This window comes from Candida theae (genome assembly GCF_024610275.1).
Source record: "Candida theae strain CBS 12239 chromosome Unknown scaffold28, whole genome shotgun sequence".
NCBI lineage: Eukaryota > Fungi > Ascomycota > Pichiomycetes > Serinales > Debaryomycetaceae > Lodderomyces > Lodderomyces theae.
In genome coordinates, this window is record NW_026261496.1 from 77,272 (window position 1) to 95,916 (window position 18,645).

The 18,645-nt window shown below is 40.5% G+C and overlaps 5 protein-coding genes across 5 annotated transcripts; 1 reads left to right on the top strand and 4 right to left on the bottom strand. All coding sequences in view use genetic code 12, as the record gives it.

Annotated features, from left to right (window-relative positions):
* Positions 1-155: 155 nt before the first annotated feature.
* On the bottom strand, positions 156-6,782 carry URA2 (bifunctional carbamoylphosphate synthetase/aspartate transcarbamylase; the record flags this gene model as incomplete). Its single annotated transcript, XM_051754997.1, has 1 exon — positions 156-6,782. One exon carries the CDS (start codon positions 6,780-6,782, stop codon positions 156-158), a length of 6,627 nt encoding a protein of 2,208 aa, XP_051606151.1.
* A 2,441-nt stretch (positions 6,783-9,223) lies between these two features.
* TRK1 (Trk1p) lies at positions 9,224-12,397 on the top strand (the record flags this gene model as incomplete). Its single annotated transcript, XM_051754998.1, has 1 exon — positions 9,224-12,397. The coding sequence occupies one exon, from the start codon at positions 9,224-9,226 to the stop codon at positions 12,395-12,397; it is 3,174 nt and encodes a 1,057-aa protein (XP_051606152.1).
* A 39-nt stretch (positions 12,398-12,436) lies between these two features.
* IMP4 (snoRNA-binding rRNA-processing protein) lies at positions 12,437-13,294 on the bottom strand (the record flags this gene model as incomplete). Its single annotated transcript, XM_051755000.1, has 1 exon — positions 12,437-13,294. One exon carries the CDS (start codon positions 13,292-13,294, stop codon positions 12,437-12,439), a length of 858 nt encoding a protein of 285 aa, XP_051606153.1.
* A 333-nt stretch (positions 13,295-13,627) lies between these two features.
* On the bottom strand, positions 13,628-15,430 carry MNT3 (Mnt3p; the record flags this gene model as incomplete). The annotated part of the gene is made up of 2 exons (XM_051755001.1): positions 13,628-14,052; positions 14,323-15,430. 2 exons carry the CDS (start codon positions 15,428-15,430, stop codon positions 13,628-13,630), a joined length of 1,533 nt encoding a protein of 510 aa, XP_051606154.1.
* Positions 15,431-15,532: 102 nt separating this feature from the next.
* On the bottom strand, positions 15,533-17,302 carry KGF57_005390 (uncharacterized protein; the record flags this gene model as incomplete). Its single annotated transcript, XM_051755002.1, has 1 exon — positions 15,533-17,302. The coding sequence occupies one exon, from the start codon at positions 17,300-17,302 to the stop codon at positions 15,533-15,535; it is 1,770 nt and encodes a 589-aa protein (XP_051606155.1).
* Between the last annotated feature and the right edge of the window lie 1,343 nt (positions 17,303-18,645).

Sequence of the window (18,645 nt, forward strand, 5' to 3'; positions counted from 1 at the left end):
TAAAAACGTAATATATGTAAATTTCAAGTACGATATATACAAAAACCATAAAAGTAACTTAGAAAGAAATCTCCCCCAAGATCTCTATCCAATCATCTTCTGGACCATACTTTTTTTCTTTCTTATTTAAAAAGGAAAAAAAAAATCCTTTGTATCTAAAAATCAACACCAATAACCATTGCCAATAATGCCATTCTAATAAACAAACCATGTCTCATTTGTCTAAAGTATGCAGCCCTTTGATCGAAATCAACTTCTTCTCTAATTTCATTAGTTCTTGGTAATGGGTGCATGACACACATGTGTTGTTTGGCATTACTCAAAATCTTGTTATCCACGATATAAGTATCCTTCAATTTCTCATATTGTTGCTTGTCTTCAAATCTTTCCTCTTGTACTCTAGTACAGTACAATACATCTGATCTAGCAATGAGATCATCGGTCAAAACTTCAGATTCGGCAACCAACATATTGTTTTCAACCAACAAGTCTCTGATTTCTTTTGGAATTTGCAATTCCTTTGGTGCAACCAATTGAACTCTAACATGATAGTGGCGTAACAAGTGTACCAATGAATGTACTGGTCTGCCATACTTCAAGTCACCCATAAAGGTAACAGTGATACCATTGACAGTACCCAATTCTTCTCTGATTGTGAACAAGTCCAACAAAGCTTGAGTTGGATGCTCTTTTGTACCATTGCCTGCATTGATGATTGGAACTGGAGAGTACTTGGCGGCAATGTCGGCACTTTCTTCCTTTGGATGTCTCAAAACAATTGCATCTGAGTAACAAGATAAAGTTCTAATGGTGTCTTGCAAAGTTTCTCCTTTCTTGACAGAAGATGCACCTGAGTTGATGGCAACAACTCTACCACCCAATCTTTGCATGGCTGCATCGAATGAGGCTGATGTTCTAGTTGAAGGTTCGTAAAACATGGTGGCCAACACTCTTCCTTTCAAAATATCCAATACGCCTTGTCTTTCAACAGCCAATCTCATTTCTTGAGCAACAGTAAATAACGAATGCAAATCAGATCTGGTGATATCCTTCACCGACAAGATTGAGTTTCTCAAAAAGGTATTGTTCTTTCTGATGTAATCGCTCAAAGCTGCAATTTCGCCTAATGAGCCAGCAACAGGTTGTGAAACCAATTCTGATCCCAACTTTTCAAATTCAGCTTGCTGAGGCTCTGGCGCGCTTGGAGCAAGTGATGGACGACGCAAACCTGAGAATGAAACTCTCTTTTGGCCCAATACTGGTGATTGTGGCATAGAGGTAACTGAGTTAAATCTTGATCTCGATCCAACTTCATTCTTGCCCAAGGCTGCATCAGCCAAGACACCACCATCGAGAACAACCGTTTCGTTATGGAATGAAACCCTTTCGATAGCACCTCTCAATTTCAATTTGGCAAATTCAGGGTATGCAGGTTCAGCTTCGTAGTACCTATCCAAGTCGAGAATCACTTGAGCATCTTGTTTTGGAATGTTGAATATTTTGGCTGGCTTGTCGTGGAATTTCTCAACAATGTCACCAATAGTGAGTTTACCTTCGTTTACGGCAGATAATAACAATGGAATTGTTTCACTGATTCCCAAACCAGGAACAATCTTTTGATTGGTTGCTTTAGCAATCAAGTAGGGCAAGACTCCAGTTGAGAAACAGTCAACATCTTTCAAGTTCTTCCACAAGTACTCTTGATCGCTCTTTGTTGGTAAGAATGGGTAATCCAAATCATCCCTTGAAATGAACAAGGTGAAAACTGCAACATCGCAAGTGACTGAGAGTCCCTTGTTCTTTGCCATCAAGATTAAATCCAAGTCTTCTTTGGAAGAAACACCAGTAATGTGGATTGATCTGTTGTACAATGATGCCAACAAAAGAACAGATGCCAAATCAGTAGCTTTAGCATCAGTAACAATTGATTTGCTCTGTGGCCATGCAGTAAACTGCGCATTGATTGCAGAAACTTTAGATCCATCAATGTCATTAAATGGGATAAACAAAGAACCTGCATTATCAGCAGCATCTGCTACACTTTGCGAGTTGGTTTCAGAAGCAGCAATTGCAAATGAGAAATCAGTATAAGCGTCAGCTCCAGCCGTATCAATAGCGTCAACCAAGGATCTGTAATCCGTGACGGCAGCACCAGTTTGAGTATGAGGCAAAAAGGCATTGAATGTAAAACCAGCAGCCAATGATTTCTTGGTGGTCTTTTCAAAGTCATTGAACGAGGTGACAAATGATGAAATGTTGATGAGACCGGGCATAGTGGCAGTACCATGTGAGGTTTGAGCATCTCTGTTAGAAACGTCCATAGAAATGTTCCTAGCAATAGCCTCAACCAACAATTTAGCATTCTTGACATTGGTAACCAAAGGAATGGCAAAATCAACAGCCATACGACGAGATTCGTAACCCTTGGACATGTAAGAAGCAGGACGACGGAATCTGTTTGCTGATGGCAAATTAACATACAAATCAATCAAGTTGTTGGCCAAATGCTGAGTCAATGAGTATTCAGATTTCTGATCCTCTTCCTTGCTCAAAACTTCCAAGTAGTGGACCTTGATGCCATGCTCCTTGATGAAATCTGCAGTACCAGCAGTGGCAAAGATCTTGTATCCCAATTCACTCAACTTGGCAATACTTGGCAACAACTCTTGCTTTTCCTTATATGAACCAATGGAGAACAAGATATTCTTTTTTGGTAGTTTGAAACCAGTGGACAACAAAGATTTCAAGTATGCCTCGTATTTGTTTCTACCAAAAGTGGCAACTTCACCAGTGGAAGCCATTTCAACACCAAGAACTGGATCGGCACCAGCCAACCTTGAGAATGAAAATTGAGGAACCTTAACAGCACAGTAATCATCTGGCAATCTCTCACCTGGGTATGGAGTAACCGGCAAGTCCATGATGGCTTTAGTAGCCATTTCTACCAAATCAACTCCAACAACCTTGGAAACAAATGGACAAGATCTTGAAGCTCTAACATTACATTCAATAACCTTAATGTCGTTATCCTTGGCAATGAATTGAATATTGTACGGTCCAGTGATATCCAAAGCTTTACCAATCTTTGCGGTTGCTTCAACAATTCTTCTAACAGTTTCTGGGTCCAAATCTTGAGGTGGAACAATCAAAGTAGCGTCACCAGAGTGAACACCAGCATTCTCAACGTGTTCTGAAACAACATGCATAATCATTTGACCATCCTTGGCAACAGCATCCATTTCAATTTCTTTGGCATTTTCAATGTACTTGGTGATGACGACAGGGTAATCTGGAGAAACATCAACTGCTTGGGTCAAGTATGAAGCTAAATCGTCCTTGGAATAAACGGTGTTCATAGCAGCACCAGACAAGACATAAGATGGACGAACCAAGACTGGGTATCCGACCTTGTTGGCAAAGTCTTCAGCCTCTTCAATCGAAGTCAATTCTTTCCATGCTGGTTGATCAACACCAATCTTGTCCAACATTCTTGAAAACTTGTATCTGTTTTCGGCTGAGTCAATCATTTCGGGTGAGGTACCCAAGATCTTGACATTTTGTCTATACAATGGCAAGGCAATGTTGTTTGAAGTTTGACCACCCATGGAGATAATAACACCTGCGGATTGTTCCAACTCGTAAATATCCAATACTCTTTCCAAGTTGATGGTCTCAAAGTACAATCTGTCTGCTTCGTCGTAATCGGTAGACACTGTTTCAGGATTGTAGTTGATCATAACAGTCTTGACCTTGTTTTCGCGCAAGGTTCTAATAGCTCTAACAGCACACCAATCAAATTCAACCGAGGAACCAATTCTGTAGACACCTGAACCCAAAACAATAACACCATTGTCGTCGAAAGTAACATCAGAAGAATCAGCATTGTAAGTGACATACAAATAGTTTGTGAAAGCCGGGAATTCAGCGGCAACTGTATCAATTTGTTTGACGAATGGAACGACACCAGCATCTTTTCTCAATCTTCTAATAGCAACTTCGTTACTATCAACAAACTTGGCAATTTGTCTATCTTCAAATCCCAATTGTTTAGCTTGTCTAATGATTGACACTGGCAAGTTTTCCTTTTTACCATAGCCAGCGATCTTGTTTCCAAACTTGATCAATCCATCCAACTTGTTCAAGAACCATTTGTCAATGTTGGTCAACTTCCAAACCTTGTCAACTGAGTAGCCATCTGACAAAGCATTAGCAATAGCAAACAAACGTTGATCGGAAGGCGTTTGCAATTCTTGATCGATATCAATTGACATCAATGCGGCGGTCTTGTTGAAACCCAAATTGTGATAGTCTGTGGATCTGATAGCTTTTTGAATAGCTTCTTCGAAAGTTCTACCGATGGACATGACTTCACCAACGGACTTCATAGCCGATGACAATAAAGAAGAAACACGAGTAAATTTCTTCAAGTCCCATCTGGGAATCTTGACAACAACATAATCCAAAGAAGGTTCAAAACAAGCACATGTGGATCTAGTGACGTTGTTTCTGACTTCATTCAATGGGATGTTCAAACCCAACTTGGCAGCAGTATATGCTAATGGATACCCAGTTGCTTTTGAGGCCAAAGCTGATGAACGAGACAATCTGGCATTCACTTCAATGATACAGTATTCTTTTGAGAATGGATTCAAAGCGTATTGGATGTTACATTCACCAACAACACCCAAATGTCTAATGACATTCACGGCAGTAGTTCTCAACATATTGTAATCTTCATCAGACAAAGTTTGAGATGGTGCAACAACAATGGAATCACCAGTGTGAATACCCAAAGGATCAAAGTTTTCCATATTACAAACTGTGATACAGTTGTCGAACGCATCACGAACAACTTCATATTCAACTTCTTTCCAACCCTTCATCGATCTTTCAACCAACACTTGTGGGGAAGTAGCAAAAGCTTTGTTACACAAGGCAACCAATTCTTGTTCGTTATCAGCAAAACCAGATCCCAAACCACCCAATGCATAAGCAGCCCTTACAATCAACGGGTAGCCAATAGCATTGGCAGCATCAATCGCTTCCTGGACATTGTTACAAGCTTCCGATCTAGCACATTTCTCACCAATCTCCGACATGGCACTGGCAAACAATTCTCTATCTTCTGTGGTGATAACAGTGTCGATTGGCGTACCCAAGACTTTGACACCCAAACCTTCAAACTCATCCTTCAACGCAATACCGACACTCAATGCAGTTTGACCACCAAAAGTACAGTAAATACCATCTGGACGTTCGTGTTCAATAACTTTTCTCACAAATTCAGGATTGACAGGAAGGAAGTAGACTTTATCAGCTAAACCTTTAGAGGTTTGGATAGTGGCGATATTTGGGTTGATCAAAATGGTGTAGATACCTTCTTCTTTCAAGGCTTTGATAGCTTGAGAACCTGAGTAATCGAACTCACCTGCTTGTCCAATTGACAAACCACCTGAACCCAAGACCAACACCTTTTTAACATCGACTTTTGGATGAGCAGCCAAGTTATCTGCCAATTTTCCACCTGGAAACTCAACTTGCTTGTAAACTCCAGTCTTGTTGTAGTCAACAACGGCATTGATGAACACGTCAAACAAAAACTCGGTATCTCTTGGACCTGGGGTTGATTCTGGGTGGAACTGTACTGAAAAGAATGGTTTTGTTTCATGGTAAATACCTTCATTTGAACCGTCGTTTGCATTAACAAACAATTCCTTCCAACCATCGGTCAATGTGTTGGTATCAACTGCATAACCGTGATTTTGGGAAGTGATGTAACATCTTCCTGAAATGGTTGAAGTACATGGGATATTGTGGCCACGATTACCAAACTTCAACTTCAAAGTCGAGGCACCACTAGCTCTTGCCATTAATTGATGACCAAGACAGATACCAAAAATAGGAGTCTTTGCCTCTCTCAAGGCTTTTTGCAACCTGGCTACAGTTTCATCCATGACGGCTGGATCACCAGGACCGTTGGAGATGAACAAACCGTCGTATTCCTCCTTTGTAAAGTCGTAGTCCCATGGAACAACCAACAATTCAACTCCTCTTCTAACAAAACATCTAATTTGGTTGTACTTCATACCAACGTCAATGACAACAATTCTGATTGGTTTCCCGTTCTTACCCAACTTGATGTTTTCTTTAGGAGCATACAAAACTGGCTCTTTGATGGACACTTTATCAACCAAGTTTTTCACATTTGGATCATCAAATTCAGGAATTTCAAAATATTGTTGCCATTTACCTGACTTGTCAGCAATGACATCTTCAGATTTGACACTTGGTTTTTGTAAAGCCAATCTACCCAAAGTTGAACCCTTTTCTCTCAATCTCTTGGTTAAAGCTCTAGTATCAACACCATAAATGGCTGGAATGTTTTGCTCTTTCAACCATTGACCCAAAGACGATTTAGCCAAAAAATGAGAGAACTCCTCAGTGTAATGAGCAACAACCAAACCAGCGATATGGACTCTGTTTGACTCAAAGTACTTTGGCAATGCTGGAGTGTAGTCGTCGTCCAACAATTTTCTATCCGGAACACCGTAATTACCAACCAATGGGTAAGTGATGACCAAAATTTGTCCCTCATAAGAAGGGTCAGTGATGGATTCTGGGTAACCAACCATACCAGTTTGGAAAACCACTTCACCAGCAGCTGGGACCTCAGCACCAAAAGAATAACCTTGCAAGGCAATTCCATCATGGGTTTCCAAGGTCATCAACCTATCACCCGTTGACTCCATAGGTGGGGAAATTGGAACAGATAATTTAGCCATGGTTGCTGATCTTTCAAAATAAAAAAAAACTTTTCAATGGGGGGAAGGGGAATAATGTATAGTACGTGGTTATTATAAAGTCGTTATAGTTGGGGGGATACTTTGATTTTATAATATAACCAGTCAATTAGCAATGTGTGATTGAAAGGGTCTTAAGATCAGCTAAGACTAAGTTAGTATTAGGGTTCCTTCAACCAGTTTGAGAAGAAAAAGTCACGATGAGATTGAGTCTAGATTTTGTGGGATAAGCTGAGACTTTCTTTTTTTTTTTTTTTTTTTTTTTTTTTCCTTTTTGGGTCTTCTTCACTCATCGCAACATAGTGTAGTTTTTGCAACACGCTTAACTGGAGTTATGTCAGCTTTTGGGTTATGATGTCAACATCATCTCTCAAATAAGAAATCTTCTATTCACGGAAAGTCAACACTGTGCCTAAACTCTTCTCAATAACGCGTCTTTTCTTTTTTGCTCTTCTTCAGTGGCAACATTTTGCGGTGAAGTCACATACCAATGAAAAAATTTATTGATCTGCACTCAATTCACGAAGGAGGACGGTGAGTTACTGAGAAGAGAAGAGAAGAGAAGAGGAGAGAGAGGAAGGAAGAAAGAAAGGAAGAAAGAAAGAAAGAAGGGGAAATGAAAAATGAGAAATACATAAAAATAATGATATAAAATTTGATGAAGTAAAATTGTAGGAAATATTGCAAACTATTTATACTGTTCTCTACACTAACTACATCATACATACACTGATGCATTTACATACTGAAAATTTTAATCATGATGAGATGAGTAAACGCTACCTGAAATTAACAACAAACAACAAACAAAACAAAAAAAATTTTTTTCTTCTTCTTTTGTCTTTTGTGCAGTTTAACTTTGTATAATTTCACACCTGTTAAGAAGTACCTACACATCAACAATTACAAATTCCCAAATCTTCCATCAAAGGTAGATCTAATAGCAGAGAGTACCTTGTACAGACCATATTACAGAAACGAAGGCCGTCTTTTGGCAAACTTCCTTCATGCCCCCAAGCGTCACACCACCGGTATACCACGAAACGCCACTGGAAAACTAAGTTTGTGTAGAGTCTTTAACTGTATGTTTCTTTATTTTGTGTTGATTACGTATGCATACACGTCATTTTGGTTGCATATATGTATATATATAATCACCATCCGACATCTCATCTAAGTATTCATTTCTCTCTCTTTCTTTCGCATCTTTTAATTTTTCACCATACGCCACAAAGAAGAGAAGTTTTGCAGCTAGCAGTAGCATGCCCGATTTCTCTCTCATCTTGCACTACTTTTGTGGACGATTAGTAATACGGAGCTATTCAGGAGAGAGAAACCATATTGACTGTTTTGAAAGTGAACCCCGATGTATTTAATTTTTACAGCATTCTTTCGAAACATTCTCTGATGTAGTTTAAGCTGGTATCAAGCAACCTGTGTGGTAGACAGCTTTTCCTATCTATTAACTTTCAATCTTTGCAACTTACCCACCTTTACACACTTTATCAACAAGATCGACCTCAGCTCCATGGTAATCTCTCTAAGCCCGTTTTATACAACAAAGGATAGACAAGTACCAAACGCCTTTGACTTTGGAGAAAGTGTATGATGGGATCTTTGTTGCCATCTATTGTTTCAAAACGTGATTATACTACTCGATCGTGACTATATCCTTTTTCCCTCCATAGCAGTGCCAATTTTCACAAGTCAAAACCTTTCCGACTCGCACAACGCAGCAATTGCCAAACGATTTCTAACAAGTTTTAACCTCGCTTCCTTGTCAACCGTCCTGTTGATCAATCTTTCGGACGCGATTTGACAATATGGTTCTTTTGGTGGAAGCATAGATGTGAAACTACAGCACCACAAAAAGGATATCCCCAAAATCAACGATGCTTCTCCAAGAGTTTCTACAAAAATGAGGGGGAACATCCATGGGAAGGAAGAAGACACATTCTTACTCTGGCGAATCTGCCTTTCTTTGTGGTCAAAACTTGACCGTATTGTATCATCAAATCCGTCCAAGAAAATAAAGTCGTGCATTGTATTCTTATCGATTACAACCAGTGCATCAAGCACATCCCCCAAAAAAAGCATTTTCTCTCACCTTGCAAGTAGTATATCTCCCTACGTCGCAATGATTGCTCTTGATGTAAGATTAGGGTTATTCATGACTTCCTAACAGGCCGTGTGGAGTTTAATGGGGGGAACGCACGTGAGCTCGTCAACGGATAAATTAATCAATTTTCAAAATTTTCCTACCATACATAAAGCAACCTGAAAAAGCCGCATCCGCATATTCAGCCAATTTCGATCCATCCATCACTACAATCACTACTGTTGTGCTTTCGACTCAACGATAGCACTTATCCAGCTGCTTTAGCTCACCCTCCTGTGCCATTAGGCATACAATTTTTAACATCATGCCTTCGGTATCTAACTTGCCTGAGCGTTACAAGCACGCACGCTTCAAGCACGATGTTGGGTTCAAAATTAGAAATTTTATGCAGAGGGTTATCTCTGCAATGTACCCTTATACAAAGGTGATACTACCGAACTTTAGGGCAGTTCATTATTTCTACATCATTACCTTTTGCTTCCTTGGTTCGATATTGATTTATCCTGTGAAGACCATACCGTACATTGATGCATTGTTCTTTGCAAGTGGGGCATCGACTCAAGCAGGACTCAACACCGTAGACGTCAACAACGTCTCCCTTTATCAACAAATTATCTTTTACATTATTCCAACGCTTACGAATCCAATCTTTATCCACGGTTCACTACTTTTAGTTCGGTTGTACTACTTTGAACGTCACTTTGACAACATAAAAGAAAACTCAAAGTTGAACTTCCAGATGCGGAAATCGGCAACACTAGCTCGAATGAACTCAGCCGTGTCGGGAAATTCTACAAGATTGAATACGGCGAATAATAAAGAATTGGGGTACAACCAAGAGCACAATGAGGTTGATAGTTCGCAATCATCACCACTGCTTCAAGGAAACGATTTTCATCGTCATCATCAAAATGGTGGGGCAGACCACACGTCTGAGCCATCTGACGACGAAAACGACTTAGGCGTCAATGTCAACGAAAACCACTCAAATCAAGAAACGATTAACCACGCAATCAAGTTTGGAGCTCTACCGCACCCCAAAAGGAAAAAGTCAATCGATCCAGAGGATATGTATCGTTCTATCAATATGCTACGGGAAAAGCAAAAATCAAAGGGCAGCGAGGGCGGTGGAAACCGTGGTGGTGACCACGATGATGCTTCTGAGAGTCGCCCTCCGCAAAGCCCTACTATCCATTTTGCTGATTTTGCTTCACCCAGGCGAAATAAAAAAGCCCACGCATATGCAAGCGATTCCTCCCAACACTATGACGACTACAACGACGATGACAACAACAACGATAATGATAATGACGACGATGATGATGTTCTTGTGATCAAACCACCCAATGAGGTTGAAAATGCTACCAGCCACAATGCAATCTTCACCAAGAAGAAACTCGCTCGACCTCGACGGTCACTGTGGATACCATTATCTTCACGGAAGTCGCGCGGCCCTTGGAGAAACAGATTGAGAAAAACCCTTTCAAACTCGAGTCGAAAAAGGCGCTCGCAGGCATCTAGTGAGGCAGAAGATGAAGTAGATGATGATGCTTCTATAGACTCGGAAATTGATGAGAGTAACGTTTCTGGTGATGATACCACTCGTATTGGAAGCCGCAGTGGCGCAGAAAACAGCGATGCTATTGAGGATGACGACGATGACGTGGATTATGATGGGGAGGTTGATGATGGCGCTTTTACTGATGGTGACGAGCAAGATGACGGTGAAATCTCTCCAACGCATCTGAAACCACCCAAATCACGCCGCAAGTCTGCAAGCGACCTCACTGAAGAGCAGCACCCACAACGTGCAATCAAGTTTGATAATGTAATTCCCAATAAAGGTGGAAGAAATAGGAGACAAGGACGGCCTCGTGGATTAAGGAAGGTCAAAACTCCAGCATTGTCAGGTTTATCCAGCAGTGCTACTGCAGCAAACGAATACAATGATGCGGATGACAGTGACGAGTCAGCCAATAGCTTCCATCCTGGACTTTCACGGACAATGAGTGGAAACTATTTGTCTTTTGCTCCAACCGTTGGTAGAAACTCCACTTTCATGAAGATGACTGCCGAGCAAAAAGATGAGTTGGGTGGTATTGAATATAGAGCAGTCAAGTTGCTCATTAAAATCATTGTCTGCTATTACCTCGGATTCTTGATCGTTTCCTCCTTCATGCTACTAATTTGGGTGTATTGCATGCCAAATTACAAGAAAATGCTTCATGATAACGCCATCAACCCTGGATGGTGGGCATTCTTTACAGCACAATCGTCCTTCAACGACTTGGGATTCACCTTGACTGCGGACTCTATGAATTCGTTTCATGAAAATGCATTTGTACAGATATTGTGTGGCTTTTTGATTGTTATCGGAAACACTGGATTCCCAGTATTTTTACGCTTCATTATCTGGGTGATGTTTAAAACAGCACCTGAATTGTCGTTGTACAAAGAGTCATTGGGATTTTTGTTGGATCACCCACGTCGGTGTTTCACTTTACTTTTCCCCCTGCTTCCTACATGGTGGTTACTTTTCACACTTATTGCCCTAAACGGGTTTGATCTAGTGGTATTTTGTATTCTAGATGTCAACAGTGACATGTTTGATGGGGTACCCAAAGGATATCGTGTTTTGAATGGATTGTTTCAGGCATTTTGTACCAGAACTGTTGGGTTTTCCATTGTTGATTTATCGTCGCTACATTCTGCTACTCAGGTGAGTTACATGCTCATGATGTATGTATCAGTCTTGCCTATTGCCATATCGGTAAGAAGAACAAACGTGTACGAGGAACAGAGTTTAGGGGTGTATACAAAGGATGAAGAGGGAGACGAAAACACTCCGACAAACTTTGTTGGCGCGCATTTGCGGAACCAATTATCTTATGATTTATGGTACATCTTTTTGGGTTTGTTTATCATTTGTATTGCTGAGGGTAAAAAGTTGCAACAGATGGAGTTTAGGTTTTCTGAATTTGCCATTTTGTTTGAAATTATTAGTGCTTATGGTACTGTTGGAATGTCACTCGGATATCCTGGCGTAAACACATCTTTGTCTGGTGAGTTCAATGTGGTCTCGAAGTTGGTGATCATTGCGATGATGATTAGAGGAAGACACAGAGGATTGCCTTATGCTATCGATAGAGCCATTTTATTGCCTAATGCACAAATGAACCGTCACGATGAAGTTCAAGAACGACACGCTATGAACAGACTGTATAGTGACGAACGAGGCACTGCATTGGAAAGAGTGGCAACGTTTGCGAGAGGTGGACCTATTGATGGGGGCAATAATATTATCAGTCGAGTATTGACAAATGTCGAGCATTTCAGGACCAAGAGAAGGAAGAGGAGGGAGTCTGTTAATAGCAACGTCAATGCCGATGCCGATGCCGATGCCGACACTAGTGACGTTGAACAATCTATTCATTCAAACAATCCCCATTATCTCGTCACTACAGTAAGCCATGTATAGAGTCAACTAGGTAACGTGTTTATTTAATTCTTGCATATCCTACAAGTAGTTTTTTCTATTTGCAGTACGTATGAATCTTCTAACTTGCCATTCAACATCAGCATCGGTATTATCAGCCAAGCCCAATCTAATTTCGTACAACTTCATCTCAAACCTTGGCCCAATTTCACTAATCTCAATACTGTCCCTGGTTCTAACGTACACATGATGCCTCACACTTATATAGTCGTCATTATTTACAAACGTAATCACCCTTGACGAATCCCGTTTGACTCCCGGTGGAAACAAATGTTGCAAAATTTTAACCACCCTTTTACCCAATGGCGTGTTGAAGTTTTCAAATATCAAATGAGGATAAGATTCACTTATATTACCCAAATTTGGCAAATCATGCCTCAATTTGACATTGTGTAAAGTGAATATGGCAGTGGGGCCGTGTGGGAAATGACTCACGGTTAGCGATGTAGGAACACCTCTATGTTCATGCAATATGATCAAATCTGAAACTTGAACCCTTGTACATGTCTTGACCAAATCATTGATGATGTAATTACCACGATTCAATTTCAAGCTATTGGGAAACATCAATTTAATCTCCTTGGAAAACTGCAACAATCGAACGCTTGGATCTCTAGATGTGGTGATTACCACTTTTGGGTCTGATATTCCTGAAAGAGCACTATACTCATCATCAATATCTAGCTGGTCCTGTTCACTTTGGTCGTATATGAAATCACGTTGTAGTTGTGAGTCTTCTGCTAGCTCCTTTGATAATGGCTTTCCCAGTGCCAAAGCCGCCTTGAGTTGTTGACGCTTTTCAGTGCGCGAAGCTTCTTGGAGTTGCAAGGCCTTTCTATAAAGATACTCTCTTCTCTCTCTTGCTTGTTTTCTGATCATTGCTTGGAGGTGATGTGTTGAGATGAGGTTTTTGGAAATTTTATAATGGCATCGAAAATAAATTTTTAGTAGCGCGCTACCTTCCCACCACTTCAAAAGATGTTGCTGTTTTAGAAGTACCAAGTTGTGGTGAAGTCTTCCAAGAAGTGGGGTTACAGCCTACAAGTTTGGATGTGGGATATTCAACCTGAAGTGTAAAGACAAGATAGAGCTTCTGACTTGATTCCTTCGTTAATTCGATAAAAGTTATACAAATGTGGAACAATGTATTTGCACTTCAAGTATGTACCAAACACCTATCCCTCAAGATCTCACACTCACTCATTGCATAACTCAAACGAGAACTCTTTCAAATTCATCCATATTTTCCAATTCATCTTGTTGGGTAACACGTTTCAACACCTCCTTTTTCGAACTCTCTTGTATATACCCATCTAGTAACAATTCATCCAAAACATGGTACGCCTTTTCAAAGCCAAATATTATATCTAGTTCACAAACATTGCCATACATCTTGTCCATCTGTTCAACGAATCGATGAATCACCTCTAGTCCAATTAGCTCATTATCGTCATTGTCAATCCCAATGACAAAGAATAACGAGGCATATCTTCGGTATATAATCTTCAAGTCTTTGTATTCCAACACGTTACACATCTTGGCCCTCCTTGATAAAATTATAGTGGACAAATCACGAATGATTTTGGCTTTTTGTTTCTGGGGTATAGTTTGGTACCATTTGGACAATCTGGTTTTGCCTTGTCTCGAAATGAGGAAGAGGAACTGAATTGCCATTGTATTTCGTGATGAAGTAGGGACAGCAGTGTTACTAGATGTGGTATTGGTTGGCAGGAACTAGTTACGGTTACAAGCTTGTGTTGCAATAAGGGATAATTTTGTTGACACTTTTTTTTTTCTCTTTTGTTTCTGGCTGTGTACCACAATGAGAAACGTCTGGCGATACATAAAACACTATTTACGCAACACACCCTAGCTATCTAAAAACTGTAGAAAATGTCTATTGCAACCGTTCTCGTCGTTTAATGTAATGTCCTCATCCGGATTGCAAACACATCTGTTTTTTACATAAATGTTGCGGTCCTGGGGACATTGCACATATGGTGGATGGGTGTACCCAATCTGTTCAAACCAATGAAGGTCTGTTTTCGACAACATTATCATCATTGCCATTGTATGCACAGGAGCGTCACCCCATCTTTCATAAAAGAATCCTCCAACAGAATCCAAGTACTGGAAAAAGTCCTCATATTGAGCATCATTGAAGACATCCAAATTTGCAATTTCAAAATTCGACCAAAAATGACACAAATTGTACCATCCGAACTCGTTGGTGAACATTGGCAAAAGCTCGGGTTGCAAGCGCCGTTCTTGGATGTATTTGATTACATGGGACCATAATGTTGGTATAGTTTCGGAATACTCGAAAAGAGCAATAGCAAATCCATATTTTTTGTTCTTTTCCCTCATAATACGAAATAAGTCCTCATTGACGTCACAATACAACTTGATATCAGGCTCAATTCTCCAATAGTACTGGTATTGCCTCACCATCTCATGCTTGTAGAAGAACCCAGAATAAAAGCGACACATGTGTCTGTAGCTCTCGGAATCTCCATACGGAATATCGGCAAAGTTCTTCCGTACTTCAGCACAAGCAGTAATGTTTATATGACCAGGATATGACCAGTGTTCTTTTGGAATAACGCCAAAGTTTATTTTCCCACGCGGGATGTAAGAACTGAGAAGGTAGATAAAGTCCGAGGAAAAAGGTTCATCATTGAGAAAAGTGTAGTCGTAGTTGAATTTGTCGTTGAAACGGTCTTGCACCACCTGTATTGTTTCCAAAACCAGATACAAATCGTGGTTTTGAGTCAACATTAGAAAAGTTGCATTTTCACGATGGTTGTAAACTGATGATTTGAATACAGTTAAATTTTCGGATTGATAATTCGGGTGATGATCTCGCAAGAATGACTTGAAACCAGCATCATTTTTGTAGCGGTGGCACTTTGGGGCACCATCCGGTCTCTGTCTGAGCAATACAGAGGGCCGGAAAACAAGCGATGCTGCAATTAACACCAATGAGACGAGATAGATTCGTCGAAGCATATCCATCGGCAAAGAGGAAAAAAATCGATGAATGTGCAGACAAATTTGGTAGCACTGTTTTAAACAAAGCCTAACTGCAAAATGAATTTACTCTACATATTCTATTCTCTATTTCTCATCGACTTGCTCAATATCAGGCTTCTCTTTATCTTTGCTTGAGTTGTAAAGCACAATATTATTGTCAAGTGCTCCCGCTCTTTCTTGTCTCCTGTACAAGTACAAAACGGGAATAGACCAAACTGCCAATGCAAGCCCGGACGCGGCAGTGAAACTGTAACCCTTCAAGAATCTTGGCGCCTCAACCGTCTTCCACACCAATGTTGCTATCCAAGCCGTACTCTGCTGTGCAAGAATATTACAGGAAACCAAAATGATTTGACGCTCACGAAGATCTCTTCGACATATATCCCCCAAGAACGAGTAGAGAGCCGGTGCCGAACTCCAACCCCAATATTGCATGCAAAAGGCGAACCATTTCGCACGTTCGGGAATGTCCCAAACTGCAAGTAATACGTTCCCGAGAACATTGAACACCTGCGAAAAGACAATAGCACCGTAACGAGTATTGAACAAATCTGCCATGGTACTTGTAATAATCAACCATATAATTCCCAAGGCTGGCGTCAATGCAGTATAGTCTTGTAGCTGTCCGTCACTGAAACGACGGGTGACGCCGTCACTTTTTTTCAAGGAGTTAAGCCACAATGCGTATGCACCAGAAGTCCCATTTGAATTATTCCAACAAAAAATGTTCCACAATCCCAAGATGTAAATGTGCCAAGACGTGAGAACTTTCCGCCACGTTTCCCAACTAAAGAAATGGTAAAACGCATTTTCTCTAGGCTTGGCATCCTTCTGGTCCTTTCTCATTCGTCTTCTGGCAATTCTAATGTCATCATCGGATAAAAAGATGCTGTAACAGTCTTCGGGCGTGCCTGGAATCATATATATTCCAATTATACCCACAGCAAAACTAATTATTCCATCCACTATGAAAATCCATTGCCATGCCTCGTAACCTCCGACGCCACCCAAAGTTCTCACAATTGCACCCGAAAGCAAGCCCGAAGTCAAAATTCCCAAATACTGTCCAATGTAGTAGAAGCCTGCTCTACGCGTAACCTCGCCTGTGCTGCCTTTGAACCAAGATGCAAATAACGCATGGTAGGCAATGTATGACGGAGCTTCAAACGCTCCGATAAAGAAACGGATTGCTTTGAGACCGGGGACATTGACCACTTGCGAGGTGCAAATTGTTAATACCGACCAACTAATATCCAACGCTGGGAGCACATAGGTTAATGGGAAGGCGTACAAAACGTACATGAAGGGGATTTGGAAAATGATATTGCCAACTGAGAACAACACCTGTGTATTGACAAAGTCATTACCCTTCATGCCAATCCCTTGCTTGATGTTTCCCAGTGCTCCCACGTAGGCGTTTGTCAAATTTGTCTGGTCGAGGTATTTTACCCAATACGCCATGAGCGAGTAGAATGTCAACAAGATGTCAATTTTCGTAATCAACTTTTTCTCCTCGGGGGTATCGTCGTCATGGAACCATTTGAACCACTTCCTCTTCCTTTTCTCCTGAGTAGTCACACGATACTCGTACTCATCAAAGAACTTCCACCACGGACGGTCTTTCTCGTCACGATACTCAATTTCCGGCTCCTCTTCCTTCTTGGTGACAGACTGTGCCGTTTCGAGTTTGGAATCCCTCTTCTCAATACTAGCTCCTCCTTCAGTGGAGCTGCTTGCATCAGTCACGTCTTCGTCAAGATTGATAAAGTTCCCATTTTCGTCTTCATCGACGATTCTTCTCACGGGGAAAACACCCCACTTGAGCCTTTGGAAAGGGGTAATCACGGCAGCCATGGTTGATAATGTAGGTATTGCGAACTAAAAAAAAAAAAACAAAAAAGAAAGCAGGTCTCTTGGGATATATATAGCTCTGGAAAAAAATTCAAGTTTTGATCTTTACTATGCTAAAATTATGCGACCGGCATTTCCGAATTGTGGCTCGAAATCCAGTGCGGTTATGTGGTTTTGAGTTGGCACTGACGGTGGTGTGTCTGTAGACTAGATGGCCTGCCATTAAATCATTTCAGACAATCAACCCAATGTATTCTTTGTCCCTGTCGAGATCCGTGAATTACATCTTGAGTAGCAGGAGAGGCTGTATGAAGACTACAGACTTACCGAATTGTGGCAACGGCTCTAGCATCGAGGCGCGATGATTCCTATTGTTCCACACTTTTGTGAATCTACCGGATTAACCTATTGTTTAATTTTCTCTTTTTTTTTTTTTCATACGATGATTGCAAAATTGGATTTTGTTGCAATTGCACGTGCAATATTAATTTTAGTGAAGTGTGTAACTTAAAGGTGTAGAGAGAGGAACCGGACCAGAAATGTTTACGACTTTGCATGAAAGTAGTATTTGGCTTCTGTCACAATGTTCAGAGTATTCCAATTTAGTTTAAATGCAAATGTGTAATGGTTTTATGGCCCGTCGTAAAATGTAAGATTTGGCCGTTTCATGCAATACAAGAAGAAAGCAAAAGATCAAGACTTGATCATGCCTTCATTGGTATGGTGCTATACTTTCTATTTGAACATGCTAACCTTACTGCCGTTAGAATTTGTAAGGCTATAGCTATACTTATAGCACAAACCGTTTCATATTACTGTGAACATTGGTGATCAATCATTGATTCGAATGATTTCAAAAACGACGTCAAATTTAGGGATTTAATGCATTGGGGTTCACGACAAAAAAACTGAAGTTTTACCGTTAGCTTTTCTGGTGCAGCCTTGGAAAGGTAGTTCACAGTTCAGGTATTCTCTGAACAGAATATCATCTCTGTGGCATTTTGCAGTAGAGAGATGGATATATTATGAACTCAGATGTTGTGCTGTATAACGACTGAGACTGTATTTGACACACTCCCACCTATTCTTTAAATATTCAAACCACAGTACACGACCTGTGATTTTTGCCATCTTTTCAAAAGGGAAGAAAATTTTTTCTTCTTCTTAAACTCCTCTGCTTTCCTCTCTTTTCCTCTTTACGTCCATAAACTAAGAATTGTCATCGAGGCTTACAAAAGGACATGTTTTGCCATGTCATGTACTATGACTAGTATATATTGCTTCGGGGAAAGTCTCCTGTCACAACAGCGGAAACGCAATAGAATATCATCGATTCTATTCATCAT